Source organism: Scyliorhinus torazame, chromosome 8 (assembly GCF_047496885.1).
Source record: "Scyliorhinus torazame isolate Kashiwa2021f chromosome 8, sScyTor2.1, whole genome shotgun sequence".
NCBI classification, from domain to species: Eukaryota; Metazoa; Chordata; class Chondrichthyes; order Carcharhiniformes; family Scyliorhinidae; genus Scyliorhinus; species Scyliorhinus torazame.
The window spans coordinates 150,494,938-150,516,913 of NC_092714.1; the positions used below are offsets into that span (position 1 = coordinate 150,494,938).

Below are 21,976 nucleotides of genomic sequence, written 5' to 3' on the forward strand. Positions count from 1 at the left end.
GGACTTTAAGAGGTGGGACATGGTGCCCCTGTCATTGGCGGGCAGGGTGCAGGCGGTTAAAATGGTGGTCCTCCCGAGGTTTCTTTTTGTGTTTCAGTGCCTCCCCATACTGATTACAAAGGCCTTTTTTAAGAAGGTGGACAGAAGTATCATGAGCTTTGTGTGGCCGGAAAGACCCCAAGGGTAAAGAGGGGGTTCCTGCAGCGCAGTAGGGATAGAGGGGGTCTGGCACTGCCGAGTCAGAGTGATTATTATTGGGCCGCCAACGTGTCAATGATATGTAAGTGGATGAGGGAAGAAGAAGGAGCGGCGTGGAAAAGGCTGGAGATGGCGTCCTGTAGGGGAACTAGCTTAAAAGCACTGGCGACGGCGCCGTTACCGTTCTCCCCGAAAAAATACACCACAAACCCAGTGGTGGTGGCGACTCTGAAGATTTGGGGGCAGTGGAGGCGACATAGGGGAGTGACGGGTGCCTCAGTGTGGTCCCCGATAAGGAACAATCACAGGTTCATCCCGGGAAGGATATATGGGGGATTTCAATCTTGGCAGCGAGCAGGAATTGCGAAACTGAAGGACTTGTTCTTGGACGGGACGTTCGCGAGTCTGGGAGCACTGACAGAAAAATACGGGTTGCCACCTGGGAATGCATTTCGGTATATGTAAGTGAGGGCATTTATGAGGCAACAGGTGAGGGAATTTCCGCAGCTCCCGGCGCAAGGGATCCAGGACAGAGTGATTTTGGGGGCATGGGTGGGTGATGGTAGGGTGTCCGATATATACAGGGAAATGAGAGACGAGGGGGAGACGATGGTAGAGGAGCTGAAAGGAAAATGGGAGGAGGAGCTGGGGGAAGAGATTGAGGAGGGGCTGTGGGCAGACGCCCGAAGTAGGGTAAATTCCTCGTCCTTGTGTGCCAGGCTCAGCCTGATCCAATTCACGGTTCTACACAGGGCGCATATGACGGGAGCAAGATTGAGCAGGTTTTTTGGGGTGGAGGATAGGTGTGGGAGGTGCGCGGGAAGCCCGGCGAACCACACCCACATGTTTTGGCCATGTCCGGTATTACACGGGTTCTGGGTGGGTGTGGCAAAGGTGATTTCAAAGGTGGTGGGGGTCCGGGTCGAACCAAGCTGGGGGTGGGCTATATTTGGGGTTGCAGATGAGCCGGGAGTGCAGGAGGCGAGAGAGGCCGATGTTTTGGCCTTTGCGTCCCTAGTAGCCCGGCGAAGGATTCTACTTATGTGGAAAGAAGCTAAACCCCCGGGTGTGGAGGCCTGGATAAACAACATGGCAGGGTTCATAAAATTGGAGCGGATAAAGTACGCACTAAGAGTTTCGGCTCAGGGGTTCACCAGGCGGTGGCAACCGTTCCTCGACTATCTTGCAGAGCGATAATGGAAAATAGGAAAGATAGCAGCAGCAACCCAGGGGGGAGGGGGGTGCATTTGGGCCTTCGGGGTTTTTTTGTGTGTTATATATTAGTTGTCCATATTTATTTTCTCAATGTTATTATTTCTTTTTGTTTCTTATTTGTGTTGGCACTTGCCGTTAGTTAATATATTATTTAAAAAACGATCAATGTATATATTGTTACAAAGTTGTAAAAATGGAAAATTTTTGGTTGATCGAAAAACTTTAATAAAATATATTTTTTTTAAGAAAGAAATGCCTGAAGTAACAGATACCCTTAAAGTAGAAAAAGATATGTCACATGAATGCTCCACTCAGATTTGGTGTAGGATTCTCAGCTGTATGTATAGAACAATACAGCACAGGAACAGGCCCTTCAGCCTTCCAAGCCTGTACCGGTCATGACACCACCTTTGGCCAAAACCCTCAGCACTTCTTAGTGCCGTATCCCTCTGTACCCATCCTATCCATGTATTTGTCAAGATGCCTTTTGTACGCTGTTAATGTACCTGCTTCCACAACCTCCCCTGGCAGCGCATTCCAGGCACTCACCACCCTCTGGGTAAATTTAGCAGGTTGGATCAGAAATTGGCTAGCTGGAAGAAGACAAAGGGTGGTGGTTGATGGGAAATGTTCAGACTGGAGTCCAGTTACTAGTGGTGTACCACAAGGATCTGTTTTGGGGCCACTGCTGTTTGTTATTTTTATAAATGACCTGGAGAAGGGCGTCGAAGGATGGGTGAGTAAATTTGCAGATGACAGTAAAGTCGGTGAAGTTGTGGACAGTGCGGAAGGATGTTACAAGTTACAGAGGGACATAGATAAGCTGCAGCGCTGGGCTGAGAGGTGGCAAATGGAGTTTAATACAGAAAAGTGTGAGGTGATTCATTTTGGAAGGAATAACAGGAAGACAGAGTACTGGGCTAATGGTAAGATTCTTGGCACTGTGGATGAGCAGAGAGATCTCGGTGTCCATGTACATAGATCCCTGAAAATTGCCACCCAGGTTGAGAGGGTTGTTAAGAAGGCATAAGGTGTGTTAGCTTTTATTGGTAGAGGGATTGAGTTTCGGAGCCATGAGGTCATGTTGCAGCTGTACAAAACTCTGGTGCGGCCGCATTTGGAGTATTGCGTGCAATTCTGGTCGCCGTATTATAGGAAGGATGTGGAAGCATTGGAAAGGATGCAGAGGAGATTTACCAGAATGTTGCCTGGTATGGAAGGAAGATCTTATGAGGAAAGGCTGAGGGACTTGAGGCTGTTTTCATTGGGGAGAAGAAGGTTAAGAGGTGACTTAATTGAGGCATACAAGATGATCAGAGGATTAGATAGGTTGGACAGTGAGTGCCTTTTTCTGTGGATGGTGATGTCTAGCACGAGGGGACTTAGCTTTAAATTGAGGGGAGATATAGGACAGATGTCAGAGGTAGGTTCTTTACTCAGAGAGTAGTAAGGGCGTGGAATGCCCTGCCTGCAACAGTAGTGGACTCGCCAACACTAAGGGCATTCAAATGGTCATTGGATAGACATATGGACGATAAGGGAATAGTGTAGATGGGCTTTAGAGTGGTTTCACAGGTCGGCGCAACATCGAGGGCCGAAGGGCCTGTCCTGCGCTGTAATGTTCTATGACCCCTAGTGACTGACCCCTCCACCCTGGGAAAGAGTGCCTGCCCTTCCAATCTGTCCATGCCCATCATGATCTTGTAGATTTCCATCAGGTCGCCTCTCAACCTCTGTCGTTCTAATGAAAACAGTTTGAGTCTATTCAGGCTTTTCACATAGCTAACACCCACCAGACCAGGCAACATCCTGGTAAACCTCCTCTGCACCCTCTCCAAAGCCTCTACATTCTTTTGGTAGTGTGGTGACCAGGGGCGCAATTCTCCCCCAACGGCGCGATGTCCGCCGACTGGCGCCAAAGACGGCGCCTATCAGATGGGCATCGCGCCGGCCCAAAGTGCGGAATGCTCCGCATCTTTGGCGGCCTAGCCCCAACATTGAGGGGCTAGGCCGACGGCGGAGGGATTTCCGCACCGCCAGCTGGCGGAAATGGCGTTTGTTGCCCCGCCAGCTGGCGCGGAAATGCGGCGCATGCGCGGGAGCGTCAGCGGCCGCTGTCAGTTTCCCGGCGCATGCGCGGGAGCGTCAGCGGCCGCTGTCAGTTTCCCGGCGCATGCGCGGGAGCGTCAGCGGCCGCTGTCAGTTTCCCGCGCATGCGCAGTGGGGAGAGTCTCTTCCGCCTCCGCCATGGTGGAGGCCGTGGCGGAGGCGGAAGGGAAAGAGTGCCCCCACGGCACAGGCCCGCCCGCGGATCGGTGGGCCCCGATCGCGGGCCAGGCCACCGTGGGGGCCCCGCGCCCCCCCCAGGATCCCGGAGCCCGCCCATGCCGCCTGGTCCCGCCGGTAAATACCAGGTTTGATTTACGCCGGCGGGACAGGCAACTTCTGGGCGGGACTTCGGCCCACCCGGGCCGGAGAATCCAGCGGGGGATCCCGCCAACCGGCGCGGCCCGATTCCCGCCCCCGCCCAATCTCCGGTACCGGAGACTTCGGCGGGGGCGGGGGCGGGATTCACGGCGGCCAACGGCTATTCTCCGACCCGGCGGGGGGTCGGAGAATGACGCCCCGGGTTCTACACAACTGTAACATGACTTGCCAATTTTTAAACTTGATGCTCCGTCCAATGAAGGCAAGCATTCCATATGCTTTCTTGACTACCTTGTCGACTTGTGTTGCCACGTTCAAAGATCTGTGGACCTGTACACCCAGATCTTTCTGACTTTCTATATTCCTAAGTGTTTTGCCATTTTCTGTATATTTCCCCTCTATGTTCGACCTACCAAAATGCATTGCCTCACATTTGTGCGCATTAAACTCCATTTGCCATTTCTAAAACTAAACTATTTCAATTGATCGCAGGTCTGGGATTTTGAAACCATTGACACAGCGGAGTCTTATGATGAGGATTCTCAAATCGAGATGGAACCAATGAATGAATTGAATGTTGGAAGGAATGTTAACCTGCAGTTCATGGTGAAGTTCAAAGACTCAAACTTCATTTGGTGTGCTCAGGTATTTTAAAAAGATATTTGTTTCTAGAAGAAAATTCTTTCCATACATTGCACAGAGAAACCATAATGTGGGTACAAAGAAGAATCAGAAATTCAACAACTATAGTAGCTAGGGCATCAACCTATATTAAAAGTCTAATTAATGGACCATTTATTTCCTGTAATAGTCATTGCAACAGTTGAATAGCTCAAAATAATAGAAAAATGATTTTGGGCTGAAAATGTAAGGAACGTACAAATCAAAATGAGAAGAATGACATTGGTTGTTTTCGGAAGTGTTACTAGTTTCCATATCGGATGATGAAATGAGCGGTAATTCTTTAAAAAATTGATTTAACAGGGCCTGGGTGTCGCTGGCCAGGCCAGCACTTTTATTGCCCATCCCGAATTGCCCTTGGGAAGTTGAAGCATTCTAAGTACTTCTTGAAAAAATGTTGTTCCATTTTTTCTTTGACCATAATTTCTCATGTACTGAATAAGATATTAAACAAGCAAAAACGTCAAATAATTTTACATCTAACAACAGAAGTACTAAATTGAACAATGGAGTTGTTTTTTTAAAAGTCTTTTAATACCCTTATTGAACTACTTGCTTTAAAAATCAGTCAGTTTCAAAAACCTTTGTATTTTATTGAGTAGAACATGGAGGAGTTACCAGATCCTGAACAGCTACAGGTTCCAAAATTTCCCAGTCTGCATCCGCGGGTCTGAGTTGAAGTAAAAGCATGATTGAATCTGCCTCCACCACTCTCTCAAGCAGTGCATTCCAGATTCTAACCACTTGCTGTATGAAAAAGCTTTCCTTCAAGTCACCATTGCTTCATTTGTCAATGACCTTAAATCTTTGTCCTCTGGTTGTTCATCCTTCCATCAGTGGAAACAGTTCCTATCTACTCTGTCCAAACTCATCATGTGCTTGAATACCTTCGCTATTGAGTACCTGTGCAATTAAAGATAAAGGGCAGTAACATCCACTTGGGAAGATTACTGCTCTAGTTTTGATGGGACTTCAGGGACTTTGTGCGATAATTATGAGCAAACTTATAGATAAAATATTTGTGGATTTTTGCCTGAGTTGGCAGCCTAAAGGAGAAGAGTTGCTACTGCAAGGCTGGGGTGGAGCAGCGATCTGACGTGATTGGCTGTCGCATTGGCAACCAGAGAAGAGGGCACTGAATCGTTAAAACTTCAGGAAGGCTTCAGCCTTTCGAGCCTGAGTTGCTGTGGTGTTCATGCCATTAATACTTTGTGCTGTGATTTTCCATCATTTGAATATTCTTGCCCAGATTTAGCCTTTATTTCCCACTATCATATCTCAGGACAAATTCTGCAAGTATCAGTGGAATGCGGGAATGTTGCAGACTGGCTCTCTGTCCAACCTTCTGTTCCTGAATCGAAGAAATCTCTTAGGGAATTGCTGTAAATCCAAGTAAAATCTGCATTTTTAGAAACTTCAGAATAAGCAGTGGCTTTCATTACAAAACATTGATGTTTGAGTTTGCTAAATTAACGCATTATTAAAGATGAACACCTTTGATTTTCCATAGGATGCCAGTGGCAGAATCTGGAAACTTGATCTCTCTTTTTCAAATATTGTAAGTTCAAGAAATTGTTTTTGATTAATTAATGTGGCATTTTGCTCCTTTTCCCTTTATTGCCTATGGTAGCTCTGTCTTCTCTCTGTATCCTACCTCTTACCCCACTACCTCTTCATTGTCTTATCACTGGTCTGTATTATTCACATTTTTTTTCTCAATTTTAGTTTTTAATCTTATCTGATTTTCCCCTCCATCTAGATCTATGAAAATCGCACACATGCCTCCATTTCCAATTATTTGTATTTTCTGCTTCCCATATCTTCCTAATTTCAATTGCCTGCTGTATTTTTTTTTAACAATGCTTGAATATATTGCCTGGAATTTATTTGTTTGTTCTCGGGGTGCATGTGAAACATGTCATATTTATTGCTAATCCTTAGTTGCCCCAGAAGGTGGTATTAATATATTTCCATGAAAGCCTGCCACTCTTGTGAAGATGGTTCTATCACAATGGTGCAAAGTAGGTAATTTCATGATATTAATCCATGAATGATGTAGGTTGTACATGCTGTAATTACAGTGTGCTGAGGGTGGATATTGAGTTCAAAGTCTTGGACACTCATGAAGTAATTTGTTCAATTACGGATAATCACAAGCCTTTCTACAGTTAATACTCTCTATTCTTCAAGGCAACTTATAAGCATGTCAAATTAACATGCAGAAGGAAACAAATTAACCCGTCTTGTCCCTGCTAGAGCAATCCAAAACTAATCCCATTCCTCTGCTCTCTCCCCATAGCCCTGTATCTTCATCAAATTCAAATGTAAAACTACTTTTCTCTTAAAAGGTGTTATAGTCTCTGCCTCAACCTCACCCAAAGTGACAAATGTATTTCATGCTCTGGCAACTCCTTTTAGTTTCTGAGGAAGCCAGCGGTAGTGGAACAAGGGTTATTGAACTATGTACAATACTCTGCCCAGAGCAGTAACTCTCTCCTAATCCCCAGTCCCTGCTAGGACAACCAAGCTCTGGGTCCTAACCTTTTACTTTATTCTCAGTGGTGCTTTTCACAGTAACTTTGCAATGTAAGCCTACTTGTGACAATAAAGATTATTATTATTATTATGATTGTAAATCAGTGATTCCTTATCATTCATTTCCCCAATCAAAGGAAATAGTCTTCATTCTATTAAAACCTTTCACAGTCTGAAAACATCTATTGCACCTTCATTGCTGCAGTGGAAATAGTCATAGTATTGTAACAATTAAATAACTATGATTTCCCACACTGTCATCATTCTGGTGAATCTGTGTTGACACAAAGGTAACTTTGAAGTCTTGTCCATTATGGGGCCAACCATTCTCTAGCAATACTCATTTATCTGCCATCTGCCTGTTTCCCATCTGCCAAGCAACAATGCTATTATACTTCCTCTCCCACAATTTTCTGTCATAATATTTCCTGTTATACCAAATGCTTGAATTGTTCTAACAAACTTCTACAGATTTATAAGCATAACATCAGCTTCATTCCTTTTATCAATCCAAACCGTCACTCCTTGGGGAAAAAAAACTGCCAGATTTACCAAACACAACTTGCCTTTCTCTTATATAAAAGCAAGCTAATATGGATGTGGGAAGTCTGACATAAAAACTGGAAATACTTGGCAGGCCTGGCCGCATCTGTGGTGAGGGAAACAGAGTAACATTTCAGGTCAATGATCTCTAGTCAGAACCTTTTGTCTTCATGCTGGGTGGTACAGTGGTTAGCACTGCTGCCTCACAGCGCCAGGGACCCTGGTTCATTTCCACCCGTGGCTGACCGTGCAAAATTTGCACGTTTTCCCCCTGTCTACGTGGGGTTTCCTCCCACAGTCCAAAGATGTGGCTATGCTAAATTGCTTCATAGTGTCCAAAACAAAGATGTGTAGATTAGGTTAAGGGGTAAATGGGATAGGGCGGGGAGTGAGCTTGGGTGGAGTGCTCTTTCAGAGGACTGGTGCAGACTTGATGGAATGAATGGCCTCCTTCTGCATGTACGATTTCTCTGGTCTAATACAGGGTGGCTGCCTTGATTAACCTACCCATTTCTAAACGTTCACTAGTTTTGTTTTTTGAATTATGGATTCTAAGAGTTTGCCCACAACTAGTGTACGGTTGTCAGGTTTATCCTCTCTCTCTTCTTGCTCTCCTTACTTAAGGATGCAATGTGCATATTGGTTTCTGACACCTTTCAGATGCAACCAGCAGGGTCTGGTGATGTCTCTATCTTGAGTTTCACTGATTTTGTCAGAATCAATTCCTTTTCTACAATTATCTCAATTAATTGTTCTGGTTCCTCCTTCAATATACCCATGTTGATATCCATGGCACTGTCATTTGGAAAACCTATTTATTTAATATATCTCTCATCCCCTTATCCTTCACAATTACACTCCCTCCATCACACGTACGAACATACGAGTTAGGAGCAGTAAGCTAATCGGCCCCTCGAACCGGCTCCGTCATTCAATAAGATCATGGCTGATCTGATTGTGGTCGCAACTCCACATTCCTTCTGCCCCCAATAACCTTTGACCCTCTTGTTAGTCAAGAATTAGTCTACCACTGCCTTAAAAATATTCATTGATTCTGTCTCCACCGCTCTCTGAGGAAGAGAGTTCCAAAGGTTGACAATGTCTGAAAGAAAAATTTCTTATCATCGCCGTCATAATGGGAGACCCCTTATTTTTAAACTGTATCCCCCGATCACTAGTCGCTCTCACAGGGAAACATCCTTTCAGCATCCACCCTGTCAAGCCCCCTCAGGATCTTTACTGTTTCAATAAGATCACACCTCATTCTTCTAAACTCCAATGGATACAGACCCTTCCTGGCCAATCTTTCCTCATAAGATAACCTCCCCCATCCCAGGTGTCAGTCGAGTGAACCTTCTCTGAACTATTTCCAATGAATCTATGTCCTTTCTTAAATAAAGAGACCAAAATTGTACAGTGTCACAATATGCGGATATTGCAAAGCACAGAAAGGGTTAATGTAATATTACTACTCTAGTCACTAGATGGTGCTATAGAGAAACCATATAAATATCACATGCCTCTTGACTTCTGGGAGTCAGATGGAAGAGAGCAAGACAGAGTAGTTGTGAGATAGTTGAACTAATAGTATAGTTAATAGTGTAGATGGGTAGTGTAATCTTTACTTAACTAATTCCTTCGTAATATCTTCAAATCTAATTCAGTATAGTGTAATAAATTAGCTTTGTTTCTTAAACACAGTTTGAACAAAGAACAAAGAACAAAGAAATGTACAGCACAGGAACAGGCCCTTCGGCCCTCCAAGCCCGTGCCGACCATACTGCCCGACTAAACTACAATCTTCTACACTTCCTGGGTCCGTATCCTTCTATTCCCATCCTATTCATATATTTGTCAAGATGCCCCTTAAATGTCCCTATCGTCCCTGCTTCCACTAACTCCTCCGGTAGTGAGTTCCAGGCACCCACTACCCTCTGCGTAAAAAACTTGCCTCGTACATCTACTCTAAACCTTGCCCCTCTCACCTTAAACCTATGCCCCCTAGTAATTGACCCCTCTACCCTGGGGAAAAGCCTCTGACTATCCACTCTGTCTATGCCCCTCATAATTTTGTATACCTCTATCAGGTCGCCCCTCAACCTCCTTCGTTCCAGTGAGAACAAACCGAGTTTATTCAATCGCTCCTCATAGCTTATGCCCTCCAGACCAGGCAACATTCTGGTAAATCTCTTCTGCACCCTCTCTAAAGCCTCCACATCCTTCTGGTAGTGTGGCGACCAGAATTGAACACTATACTCCAAGTGTGGCCTAACTAAGGTTCTATACAGCTGCAACATGACTTGCCAATTCTTATACTCAATGCCCCGGCCAATGAAGGCAAGCATGCCGTATGCCTTCTTGACTACCTTCTCCACTTGTGTTGCCCCTTTCAATGACCTGTGGACCTGTACTCCTAGATCTCTTTGACTTTCAATACTCTTGAGGGTTCTACCATTCACTGTATATTCCCTACCTGCATTAGCCCTTCCAAAATGCATTACCTCACATTTGTCCGGATTAAACTCCATCTGCCATCTCTCCGCCCAAGTCTCCAGACAATCTAAATCCTGCTGTATCCTCAGACAGTCCTCATCGCTATCCGCAATTCCACCAACCTTTGTGTCATCTGCAAACTTACTAATCAGACCAGTTACATTTTCCTCCAAATCATTTATATATCCTACAAAGAGCAAAGGTCCCAGCACTGATCCCTGTGGAACACCACTGGTCACAGCCCTCCAATTAGAAAAGCATCCCTCCATTGCTACCCTCTGCCTTCTATGGCCTAGCCAGTTCTGTATCCACCTTGCCAGTTCACCCCTAATCCCGTGTGACTTTGCTGTTCTTTATTAGCACTACAACCTTCTCCATCCTGAAAGAACTAAAACAAAAACACAACATGATACTAGGAGTGATTGCTAACAGTTTTTAGTTAGGTTTAGTTAGATTAGCAGGAAGATTGGCGAGAAAAAAAATTAGTCGAGAGAAAATAAATCTTCGTGAGAAAAAACCCATCGCACTCTACAAGCCAGTCGCATCTAGTACAGAGTGAAACAAGAAGAGATGGAATGTCTGCAGACTCCCAAACACTTCAAAACTTCTGGTAAACTAGATATAAATTGGAGATGTTTTAAGCAACAATTTCAGTTGTATCACTCTGTTTCAGCTCTAGAGTCAGCCAGTGACCAGCGGAAAACTGTGCTGTTTCTCACTGTGGCTGGACCACAAGCATTAGAACTGTTTAATTTATTTTGCTTTGAAGATAGTGATGACAAGAAAAACTTTAATGCAGTAACGGAAAGATTTGATCTGCATTTTAAGGCTCAAAATAATGAAACATATGAAAGATATATGTTTAAAAAACGGATACAAAAAGAAGGCGAATCAGTCGATTCTTTCATCACGAGTCTCCATTTGAGAGCACAGACTTGTAACCTTTCTATGCTGACAGATTCCCTCCTCCGTAACCAAATCGTGTGTGGTACTAAAAATGAAAAACTTTGTGAGCGTTTGCTTAGGCAGCACAATTTATCGTTAGAAGATTCAATAAGTTTTTATGTTGAGCGAGTCAGTATGCAGAAATGCGATCCTGGGAAAAAGGCGCAAAAGAATTCAACGTGGCTGACGCCATTAATGCTGTGGCTCAGTTGAACAAACAGCACACTGCAGCTGGTGGCCATTTTACTGATGATGTAAGCAGCGTGGTGACGTGTGCATGTTGTGGCCATGCCCACCAGAGAAAAAAATGCCCAGCCATCGGGAATGTATGCACGAAGTGTGGCAAACTTAATCATTACGCTTCACAGTGCCATTCAAGTAACAAAAAAGCCTCAGATTAAAACAAAAAGTTCTTTTAGCAATGTTATGAAGATTCGATGTGTGCAAAATGGATCAATTAAAGAAAACATTTCTCATTCCGATGTTGAAGCACAACAATACGATTTAGATGACACATTCTTTGTTGATGCAGTCAACGAGATTGATAATGATGAAACACAACATTTAAAGCAGATATCATCTGTTCATATGAAGAAAAATTGGAATGTACCATCAAGAGTACCATCAAAATATTTTTCAAGTTGGATATGGGAGCTCATGCTAATTTGATCACTGATTTAGACCTCTCTAAATTACAGTGTCCTCCTCGAATTAAAGCTACTAAATGCCAATTGAGGGACTTCAATGGCAACATTATTAGCACAAGTAGTGTTGTCTCACAGTAAGCATCCACCTGCCAGTACAATTTGAAATAGTTGATGCCAATACATTGTCTCTACTAGGTGTTGATGCTTGTTTAATGCTGAATCTTGTGAAAAGGATTCACAGCGCCAGTCGATGTGTTGGTTCACAGCAAGATGACATAGAAGACATTCCTGCTACGTTTTCAAATGTGTTTACTGGTATGGCAATGTTACCGTTTACCTATAAAATATCGCTTAAAGAAAATGCTACACCAGTAATACATCCTCCGAGAAGAGTACCAGCCCCTCTCAAAGAATGTCTCAAGCAGGAACTTGGTCGTATGCAGCAACTGAACATCAGATCCAAGGTAGCTGAACTGGCGGATTGGGTTAGTTCTATGGTATGTGTCGGAAAGCCTAATGGTGATCTCCAAATATGTATAGACCCAAAGGATCTGAACAAGAATATCAAGAGAGCACTATCCAATTCCTAAACTCAAAGAGATTACAGGAGAAATGGTACACGCAAAAATATTCTTGAAGTTACGTGCCTCAAAAGGATTTTTGCAGCTACAACTTGATAAGTCTTGCAAAAAGCTCGGTACTTTTAATATGCCGTATGGAAGATACGTTGTTTCAATCGCATGCCCTTTAGAATCATCTCAGAAATTTTCCATAGAGCAATAGAAACCATTACAGAAGGCATTGATGGGGTCGGAGGGAAGGCGATGATATTATCATCTGGTTTGCAACACCAGAAGAGCACAATTCAAGACTATTACAAGTGCTAAAACTTTCTTGGCAAATTTATTCCGAATATTTCGTCTAGGATGTCAGCTCTTTTGACAATTGATCAAGAAAAATGCTTCTTCTTCTTGGACTTCACAACATGATAATGAATGGTCCGACCTCAAATCCGCACTGACCACAGCCCCAGTTCTCGCATTTTTCGATCCGCCAAAGAAGACAAAGATCTCGACGGATGCGAGTCAAAATGGGATAGGTGCTGTCCTTCTACAGAAGACTTCAAATGGTTTGTGGAGACCGGTAGCATATGCTTCTCGAGCCATGACGCCCACAGAACAACACTACGCACAGATTGAGAAAGGATGTTTTGGTCTGTTGACAAGTGTTGAAAAATTTCACTATTATGTTTATGGTCTACTTACATTTGTGATTGAGACTGATTGTAGGCTGCTTGTGCATATAATTCACAGGAGTCTAAATGACATGTCAGCCTGATTGCAAAAAATGCTAATGAGACGAAGCAGATATTGTTTTTGTCAAGCGTATACTCCAGGAAAAGATCTGATCATTGCAGACCTTATCACGTGTTACTGAACATGAAGATAAGATTCCAGATCTTGTGCAGGCGATAGAAGCTCAAGCTGACATGCTAGCTGACACACTACCCATTTCTGATGTCAAATTAAGACTAATTAAAGAAGAAATTGCAAAGGATGAAGTTTTGCAGCAAGTGATTCATCACATGACTGATGGATGGCCAAATGCAGCTCTTCCAGTTTCAGAAATGTTAAAGATGACCTCTCTGTGGTGAGGCAAGATCAATTTGGCTGGAGACGAAGTTGAATTCAAACTGAGGCTTTATTAGTATCTGAAGTGTGGCCTCCTACAGCAGCTGACGAAATGGCTGCTAGCTGAAGGCCACGCATATTTATAACCCGGCTCCCGGGCGGAGCTAGCATGCAGGGGCCCAGGTGAACCTGTAGTGCAGGTTCTACCGTATAACCCTTAATATAGGAACACAGTGGTTTACCACATGTGGTAAATGGATTTTTACTCAAACTGGATAGAATAGTCATTCCTACAAAGTTGAGAAGACAGATGCTTACCCAGACCCATGAAGGACAGCAGGGTATTGAGAAATGTAAGCGACGCGCAAGGTAACCCGGGTATTGGTTTGTCAATACTGGCATCTACCAGCAATGGGAAAAATTACCCAAGCATGTTAAATCCCTGCCAATTACTGCCTCATCTGTCTACTCTCAATCATCAGTAAAGTGATGGAAGGCAGCACTGTCTCAGCAATAACCTGATCACGGACGCTCTGTTTGTACTCCGCCAGACTCGCTCTGCTCCTGACCTCATTACAGCCTTAGTTCAAACATGGACAAAAGAACTGAACTCCAGAGGTGAAGTGAGAAGAACTGCTCGCATATGGCATCAAGGAGCCCTAGCAAAACTGGATTCAATGGAAATTGGGGGGAAACCCTCTGCTGGTTGGGGTCATACCGAGCACAAAATAAAATAGTTGTGGTGGTTGGAGGTCAATCGTCTCAGCCCCAGGACATCACTACAAGAGTTCCTCGGGGTAGTCTCCTCGGCCCAACCACCTTCAGCTGCTTCATCAATGACCTTCCTTCCAACATTAGGTCAGAAATGAGGATGTTCGAGGATGACTGCACAATGCTCAGCACCATTTGCAACCCCTCAGATACTGAAGCAGTCCATGTCCAAATGCAGCAAGACCTGGACAATGTCCAGGTTTGGACTGACAAGTGGAAAGAATTTGTGCTACACTAGTGCCAGGCAATGACCATCTCCAACAAGAGAGAACCTAACCATCCGCGCTTGACAATTGATGGCATTACCATTGCTGAATTCCCCCACTCTCAACATCCTGGGGGTTACCATTGATCAGAAGCTGAATTGGATTAGCCAAATAAATACTTTTACCACAAGAGAAGGCCAAAGGCTAGGAATCCTGTAGCAAGTAACACACCTCCTGACTCGCCAAAGCCTGTCTACCATCTACAAGGTACAAGTCAGGAGTGTAATAGAATACTCTCCATTTACCTGGATGAGTGCAGCACCAACAACACTCAAGAAGCTCAACATCATCCAAAACAGCTCGCTTGATTGCTGCCCCTTGCACAAGCATTCACTCTCTCTGCTACCAACACACAGTAGCAGCAGTGTGCACCATCTACACGATGCTCTGCAGGAACTCACCGAGGCTCCTTTGGCAGCACCTTCCAAATCCACGACTACCACCACCTAGAACAAGTGCACCAGATTCCTGGGAACTCCAACATCTGGAGGCTCCCCTCCAAGTTACTCACCATTATGACTTGGAAATATATCGCTGTTCCTTCACTGTCACTCGGTCAAAACCCTGGAACTCCCTCTCTAACAGCACTGTGGGTGTACCTACACCTCAGGGACTGCAGCGGTTCAAGAAGGCAACTCACCACCACCTTCTCAAGGGCAAATCAGGATGAGCAATAAATGCTGATTTAGCCAGCATTGTTTAGCCTACATCCTGTAAAATGAAGTTTTAAAAATGTTCCCAAGCCATGAGTTCTTATTTTGCACAGTAGGTGCCCTACCCTCTCAAAGTATTCTTTTACTTTCTGGACCGTTTCTATGAGCTCTTCTTATTTCCCTTTATGTAATCTGCTGGTGCCTTTCACATTCCCTTTTAGCCCTTCTCTTTCCACTTCTATGTGACATTTTCTATACCCCTCAAGGTTGTTTTTCGTATTGTTAACTCTGAACTGTATCAGAATTCTCTAAATTGGCTACAAATCTAACTTTTCCACCAACCAGCAACCTCTGATCTATTCTCATTAATGTTAACATTTCTTGTTATTTCTTAACTCTAGCAGGCAAACATTGAGCACCACCATCAATACAAATTGTCCTTGGTACAGTTGTTCATGTCTTTGCTTTCGCATCTTTTCAGAGAACTTTGCAACTGGGAATATTTAGTTAGTTATTACAGTTAAACTGAGTTTTTGCCAATATTATAACATGGTGCCTCCCCGTTCTAATTAGTACCTTTCCAGTGGTTTCCAATTGGAACATTCCCAGTTGGAACATTCTGTCATTCATAGTCCTCCTTCACCTTTCCCCTTGAGTTCTGTATGATTTGTTTTGCAATGTTTCTCCATCACCTGCCCTAGTATCCAACGTGCTGTGATATGATGTACATGTACCTTTAAAAAGGGGGGTGTACCTTTAAACTGCTGTCGATCACTACCCACAATGAGACAGGATGTGATGTATAATCCCATGACTCTGTACGCAGACATAGCAGCAGTCAGATGTGTCTATGTAACCTCCCAGTTACCAGGCTTCTTGTGTATCATCAAATAAAGAACCTACATTATTGTTTTGCTAACCCTTGTTCTATGATTGATATGTTTGCGATGGACAGAAGAATTCACCACATCTTCAAGTATTGAATTCTTAACCCCTCATATGGGCTCAGCTTATTCCATACCACGGGTGCGATTCTCCGCTCCCGCGACTAAGTGCCCACGCCGTTGTGAACGGCGTCTAGATTCACGACAGCGCGAAACGGCCCCGATCTCGACCGATTCAGGGCCCGCAAATGGGCTAGGATCGGGGCCGTGAGAAACTCGGGGGGGGGGTGTCACGAAAGCAGCGTCATCACCGCGCAACGGCCGAATGACGTGGAGCTGCGCCATAGATGGCACGACCCGCGCACGGAAGGACCCGGAGTAGGAGAAGGAGTAGCGATGGTTGAGCCCCGACGAGCCGCACCGAGGTTCCGGGACACGGACCTGGACACCCTGCTAGATGAGGTGGAGAATAGAAGGGCCACCCTCTGCCCAAGATATGGGCATCGCCAGCCATCCAGCGCAGTGAGGCGCGGTTGGCGTGATGTTGGCACCGCTGTCAGTGCTGTGGGGCAGACCCCCCCGGACCGGGGAGCAGTGTCGAAAGAAGCTGCACGACCTCACTCGGGCTGCCAGGGTAAGTGCCATGAGGGTGCCCCCGGCCCCCCCACCCCCGGGCACGAGGGGCGGAAGTGGGGTGGGGGGCGGGGGTCGGGGGGGGTTTGGGGGGTCAGGGTGAAGAACGATTTACTCGACCCACATGAGCCCCGGGACCCCCCCTGGAGCGATGCCATGGCGTGGCTCCAACTGTCTCCTGAGCCAACATAAATAAATGTAGTTTATATCTGCACGCCCTGATGATACCCGCCTAATTGTGATGCTTTATCCAACCCCCCCCCCCCCCCCCCCCCCCCCCCCCCCCCCGCCAGGACAAGACAGCTCACAACCAGCGTGAGCGTATGAGAACCGGAGGGGGTTCCCCAGTGCTGCACCCGTTAAATGTCCACGAGCAGAGGGCCCTGGACCTCGCTGGGGGCTCCGCCACCCAGGAGGTCGCGACATGCCAGGTCGGAGGAGCAGAAGCAAGTGAGACAACCCTGCATGTCCTCACCGCCCCCCCCTCAACCCGTCATCGCCCCCCTCACACTTTGCCCACTGCACCCTCGATCCCCTCCCCCCCACGCACTGTGCCCCCACCACCACCATACACCCGGCCCACCGTGTCTAACGAACCCCGTATCTTTATGTTCCCCAGGGCCAGCCGCCGAACGTCCAGGGACGTCTCGGCCAAGAGACAGCCGACCATCTCCAACGTCAAGCGCACCCAAGGACTCACCCCAGAGGGTGGCAGTCGGTCGGACAGGAGGCCCATCCTCTCAGTATGGGACGCAGGACGGGGACGCTCAGACCACAGTCAGAGACAATACTGAGGGGCACAGGGCGGACAGTGCTGAAGACGCACACGTCACGGCCACACACCCCGTGGATTCACCTGGAGGTCAGCACGACATGGCCCGCATGCAGCTTGCGCCGGGCCATGAGGGGGAGCAGCACACACAAGACTTCCTAACGGACGATGACCTCAAGCTTGCGGCACTGCTGTCTCCCGCACCATCCACCATCGCAGACACTCACCTCGGTTGGGCATATAAGTGATGAGGCTCCCGGGTCACGGTCTGGTGCGCACCCCACATCTGACCCGGTACAGAAAATGGAGTTTGGAGCAGCCGAGGGGCTGGACGGTCGGAGGGAAGCCCAGGCCCAGCAAACAGCCGCTGCCTAGACGGTTCCCGGGTTCCTGGATGTACTTGACCCACCCGGACAACCAATGCATGAGGACACCGAGGGACTGAATAACGGGAAGAGGGCCATCTTCCAGGACCTGCACATGCAGTTGGAGGAGTCCATCCACGTTCAGGAGCAGGGAGTGGTGCCGGTCATCGCAGCCACCCAGGCCAACACCGCACGGGTGGCGTCGCGGTGGAGGCAATGGGTGAAACGGTTTGGCCATGGGTCAGGTTCTGCAAGGCATTGGGCTTAACATGCACGCGTCATCCATGGCCCAGGAGAGGGCTGCCCTCACAGGTAGCCATGCGCCAGAGCCAACACGACATTGCCGCCGCTCTCCGGGCCCTGTCCGAGTCTCACCATGCCATGGCCTGATCCCAGCAAGCGGTGGCACAGTCCCAGCAGTCAGTCGCAGAGAGCATTGACCGCCTGGCGCACGTGATGGATGGCGTCGCGCACTCACAGGTTGAGATAGCACAGTCCCTGGTAGGAATGTGCGCACTCCCTGGGCTCTGTCTCTGCGAACATTCGGACCGTGGTCGATCCCGCTGCAGGCCTCCAGGACTGGCAGCGCCAGGCGTCGGTGGTGTGACGGGGCATGTCTCCGATCGCATCTCCGTCCCACAGTGAGGCCCGGGGGCCACCGGGCTCCCCGAGGGAGGATGAGGTTCTGGGGCCCGTCCCGGTACCTCCTGCAAGGAACGTCCTGGAACACTCGGCCTCCCCCCGTTCCGTCCCTGGCGCATCTGGTGGGCAGCGGGCAGGTCAGGGTGGCACAACGCCATCCAGCACGCCCACCGAGCAGCCTGGCCCATCGAAGCCGGGCCGCCCCAGGAAACGCGTGCCGACAGGGAGCCATGTCGAAGGGCATGATTCTCAGCAGTCCGCCTCCACTCCTGCTGTACCATCTGGGAACACACCTAGATGTAGTGGTAGGGACAATAAGGCAAAGAAGTTAGGCACATAAGAAGTTGGCACGGGTGCAGGGCACAGTTTAGTTATAGGGGTAGGGCATCTGTATGTTAATCTCACAAATAAACTCACTGTTGAATTTGACTTGTAAGTCTCTGTGCTATGTCCGGTGCCAGGGGGCTCGTGAGGGTGCCCGAGTGGAGTAGTGGTATACGAGCGGTTCAAGGTCTGTTCCGGATGTGCTGTCACTTTCCCCACTGCCTCCCGAAATCGGACACCGTTGTCCTCGGTACACCCACGGGCATGTGGTGAAATATCCGTCTCGAGGGCTCTGACCACCCGAGTTCATGGTTCAGCTGTAGCCATGAGTCAGACTTCGGCTGGCAAATCTGAGCACACAGCTCATCGCAGAGCGGGCTGTCATCATCATCATTCAACATGGCACTGATCACACCCGCTTACCCAATCATCAATGTAGTGCAATCCCGTAGTGCCGCAATGGTAAGGTGAACGCGGTGCCGGGGGGGGGGTGGGTGGGGTGGTGAGTGCTGTGTGGTGCCCGTGTACAGGAGTGACGGTGCAAGTGGCAGTGTTCAGTGAATCCCACCCCCACAGTGCGTGAACTGTGCGGCCACCAACGCTTCACGTGCCCGCTGTCCGCGGCGGTGCCATCGTGCAGCCTCCTGGACGTATCCAGCACCCGGGCAGTGTCTCTGTCCTGCGCCCCTCCCCCCACCCTGATGCACGCCATCATCCTCCTCCTCCGCATCCTCCTCTTCCCCATCCCCCTCGTTTGCGTGAGCGTCGGTGCTGTCGGGTCCTCCCTCCAACTCCTCCACCAGGGCATCTCCCCTCTGCATGGCTATGTTGTGCATCGCACAGCAGACCACAACCATGCGACCGACCCTGTCGGGTTGGTACTGCAGGGCCCCTCCAGATCGGTCCAGGCATCTGAAGCGTATCTTCAGCAGGCCGAAGCACCGCTCCACCACACCCCTGGTTGCTGCATGGGCCTCGTTGTATAGGTTCTCCGCGGTGGTCTGAGGCCTCCGTATTGGCGTTATCAGCCATGACCTCAACGGATAGCCCTTGTTGCCCAGCAACCAGCCCCTCAGCCGGGGGGGGGCATCCATTGAACATTGCGGGGATGAATGACTGTGCCAGAATGTAGGCGTCATGCACACTCCCGGGGTACCTTGCACACACGTGCATGATCTTCATGTGGGGGTCGCACACCACCTGAATGTTCATTGAGTACGCGCCCTTCCTGTTCATGAACACTTCACTGTTGTCTGCAGGTGGGCGCATGGGGACGTGCACACCATCGATGACACCCTGGACCATCGGTATCCCAGCCACCTTGGCGAATCCACGTGCCCGTGCTTCCTGATGCCTTTGGTCATCAGGGAATTTTATGTACCTGTCCGCGATGGCGTACAAGGCGTCGGCCACAGCCCTGATGCACCTGTGGACCGATGCCTGTGAGATCCCGGATAGGTCCCCACTCGGCGCCTGGAAGGAACCGGTCGCATAAATGTTTAGGGCCACCGTCACCTTGACGGAGACTGGCATCGCGTGTCCTCCACCAGTTCCAAGTGGTGCGAGGTGCGCCACGAGGTGGCATATATGTGCGACCGTCTCCCTGCTGAACCGTAGTCTCCTCCTGCATGTGATGTCCGTTAGGGCCTCGAACGACATTCTGTCACGGTACACCCTCGGCCTTGCTGGATGCCTGTGGCGCCCTGGCACCACCATCAGTGGATGCTCCTGCTCCTCCTCCTCCTCATCCTCCTCCTCCTCCCCCCCCCCCAAGCACTTCCTCTGCATTCCTCGCCGTCGGGGGGTCAATGTTCTCTTCGGCATCCCCCTGTACATTCGGGGCCTGAGCGCCTGCGGCCTGCGTGTTGACGACGGGCCACTCCGCGGCCATCCCCTCTGCTGCACCGGCAACCGCTGCATCTGCAGCCACTGTGGGCCGTCCGACTCTATGCTGCCGGATGGCAAACTCCAGAGCTGCGGCTCCAACCACGGCAGTAAACATCGCTGTCTGGTTGGCATACATGGTGACCTGCAGGAGGGTGGTGGGGGGCAGAGAAACGACATGTTACATGGAGGTTCTTCCACACCTCGTCAGCCGGGTTTCATGGGATACCTGTGTGCCCCGGTGGGATGGTCGCGCTGCAGATACGCAGCTAGCCTGGTCACTGTCTGCGTCCAACGATCAATTCACACCATACTGCTCACCAGTGTGCCACTCGCCTGTGCCCATCAGCCACATGCACCCTGCGGCCATGTCCTCGTCACCGTCCTGCCATATCAGGGCGGCTGACATGCAGCATCCGCGGATGGACGATACCATCCACACTCTCCCTCACCCCCCTCCCACCTGCACTCCGCTCCCTCACCCCACCCCCGCACCTGCACTCCGCTCCCTCACCCCCCCTCCCACCTGCACTCTTCTCCCTCACCCCCCCTCCCACGTGCACACTCTCCCTCACCCCCCTCCCACGCTCCCGTTGGCCTCAGCCTTCTCGGGGAAGCCGACCCGGTCTCCAGGAGCTGCGGAACAGTCTGCTCACCTCCTCCCTGCTCAGCGTCAGCCAGCACGACTGGCTGACGACTTTAAATAGCAGGTGTGAACGGCGACGGCGTGAACTGGGGTCACGCCGTCGGGATTTCGGCCCATCCGGGCCTCAGAATAGCGGGGGTGGCGGAGAATCGCCATTTTGGGTGTCTCGGGCGATTCACCGGACTGTGCCGCGCAGAACTAGATAGTGCCGATCTCGCCGCTTGGGTGCATCGCGGGAGGGCATCAGACCGGCGTCGCGTGAAAAAATGGCGCCCCAGGCAATTCTCCCAAACCGTGCGGCATCGGAGAATCACGCCCCACGTGTTATTCTCCCCCTTCAGAAAGGTGGTGAGTGTCAGTGAGTGGGGATAAGGTTACTCTTTTGTTCTGTTCCAAACTGACAACTTTGTTGTTTATGCAAGATGTGATCGGGTTCTTCATTCCTCAGGACTTATTGATGAGGATCAAAATCTATTAGATGAAGGGAAAATTCCATGTGAACATTGCACACTTTATAACTGTTACTTTCAGTGATCAATCTTTCCTCCGTATATTTATAGTTCTTCTGAATCTTTGCAGACCCAAGACCCTGAGTGTATGTTTTCTTTCCACTCTGGTGCGATCCAGGCTATGGACCTTTCACCACTCACCTACCTGATGGCGACAACAGCACTTGACCGTAGGTTGACTTCTTAAATAAAATATAACTAGATGTAGCTGCAGTTTATTCAGCTTTTTTTCCACAAAAGATTAATATCGTCTCTTGGATTTTAATAGAATAAATTTTAGACAAATAAACTGAAAAAAAATAGTAACTAGTC

The 21,976-nt window shown here is 48.5% G+C and overlaps 1 protein-coding gene across 2 annotated transcripts in view; it reads left to right on the forward strand.

Moving 5' to 3' along the window:
- LOC140428191 (cilia- and flagella-associated protein 44) overlaps positions 1 to 21,976 on the forward strand; it is a 371,239-nt gene that overhangs the window by 87,540 nt on the left and 261,723 nt on the right. For both annotated transcript variants that reach the window (XM_072514361.1, XM_072514362.1), the window contains 3 exons: positions 4,333 to 4,485; positions 6,032 to 6,079; positions 21,735 to 21,834. In XM_072514361.1, coding sequence (XP_072370462.1) covers positions 4,333 to 4,485; positions 6,032 to 6,079; positions 21,735 to 21,834 — 301 coding nt within the window. The remainder of the gene's footprint in view (positions 1 to 4,332; positions 4,486 to 6,031; positions 6,080 to 21,734; positions 21,835 to 21,976) is intronic.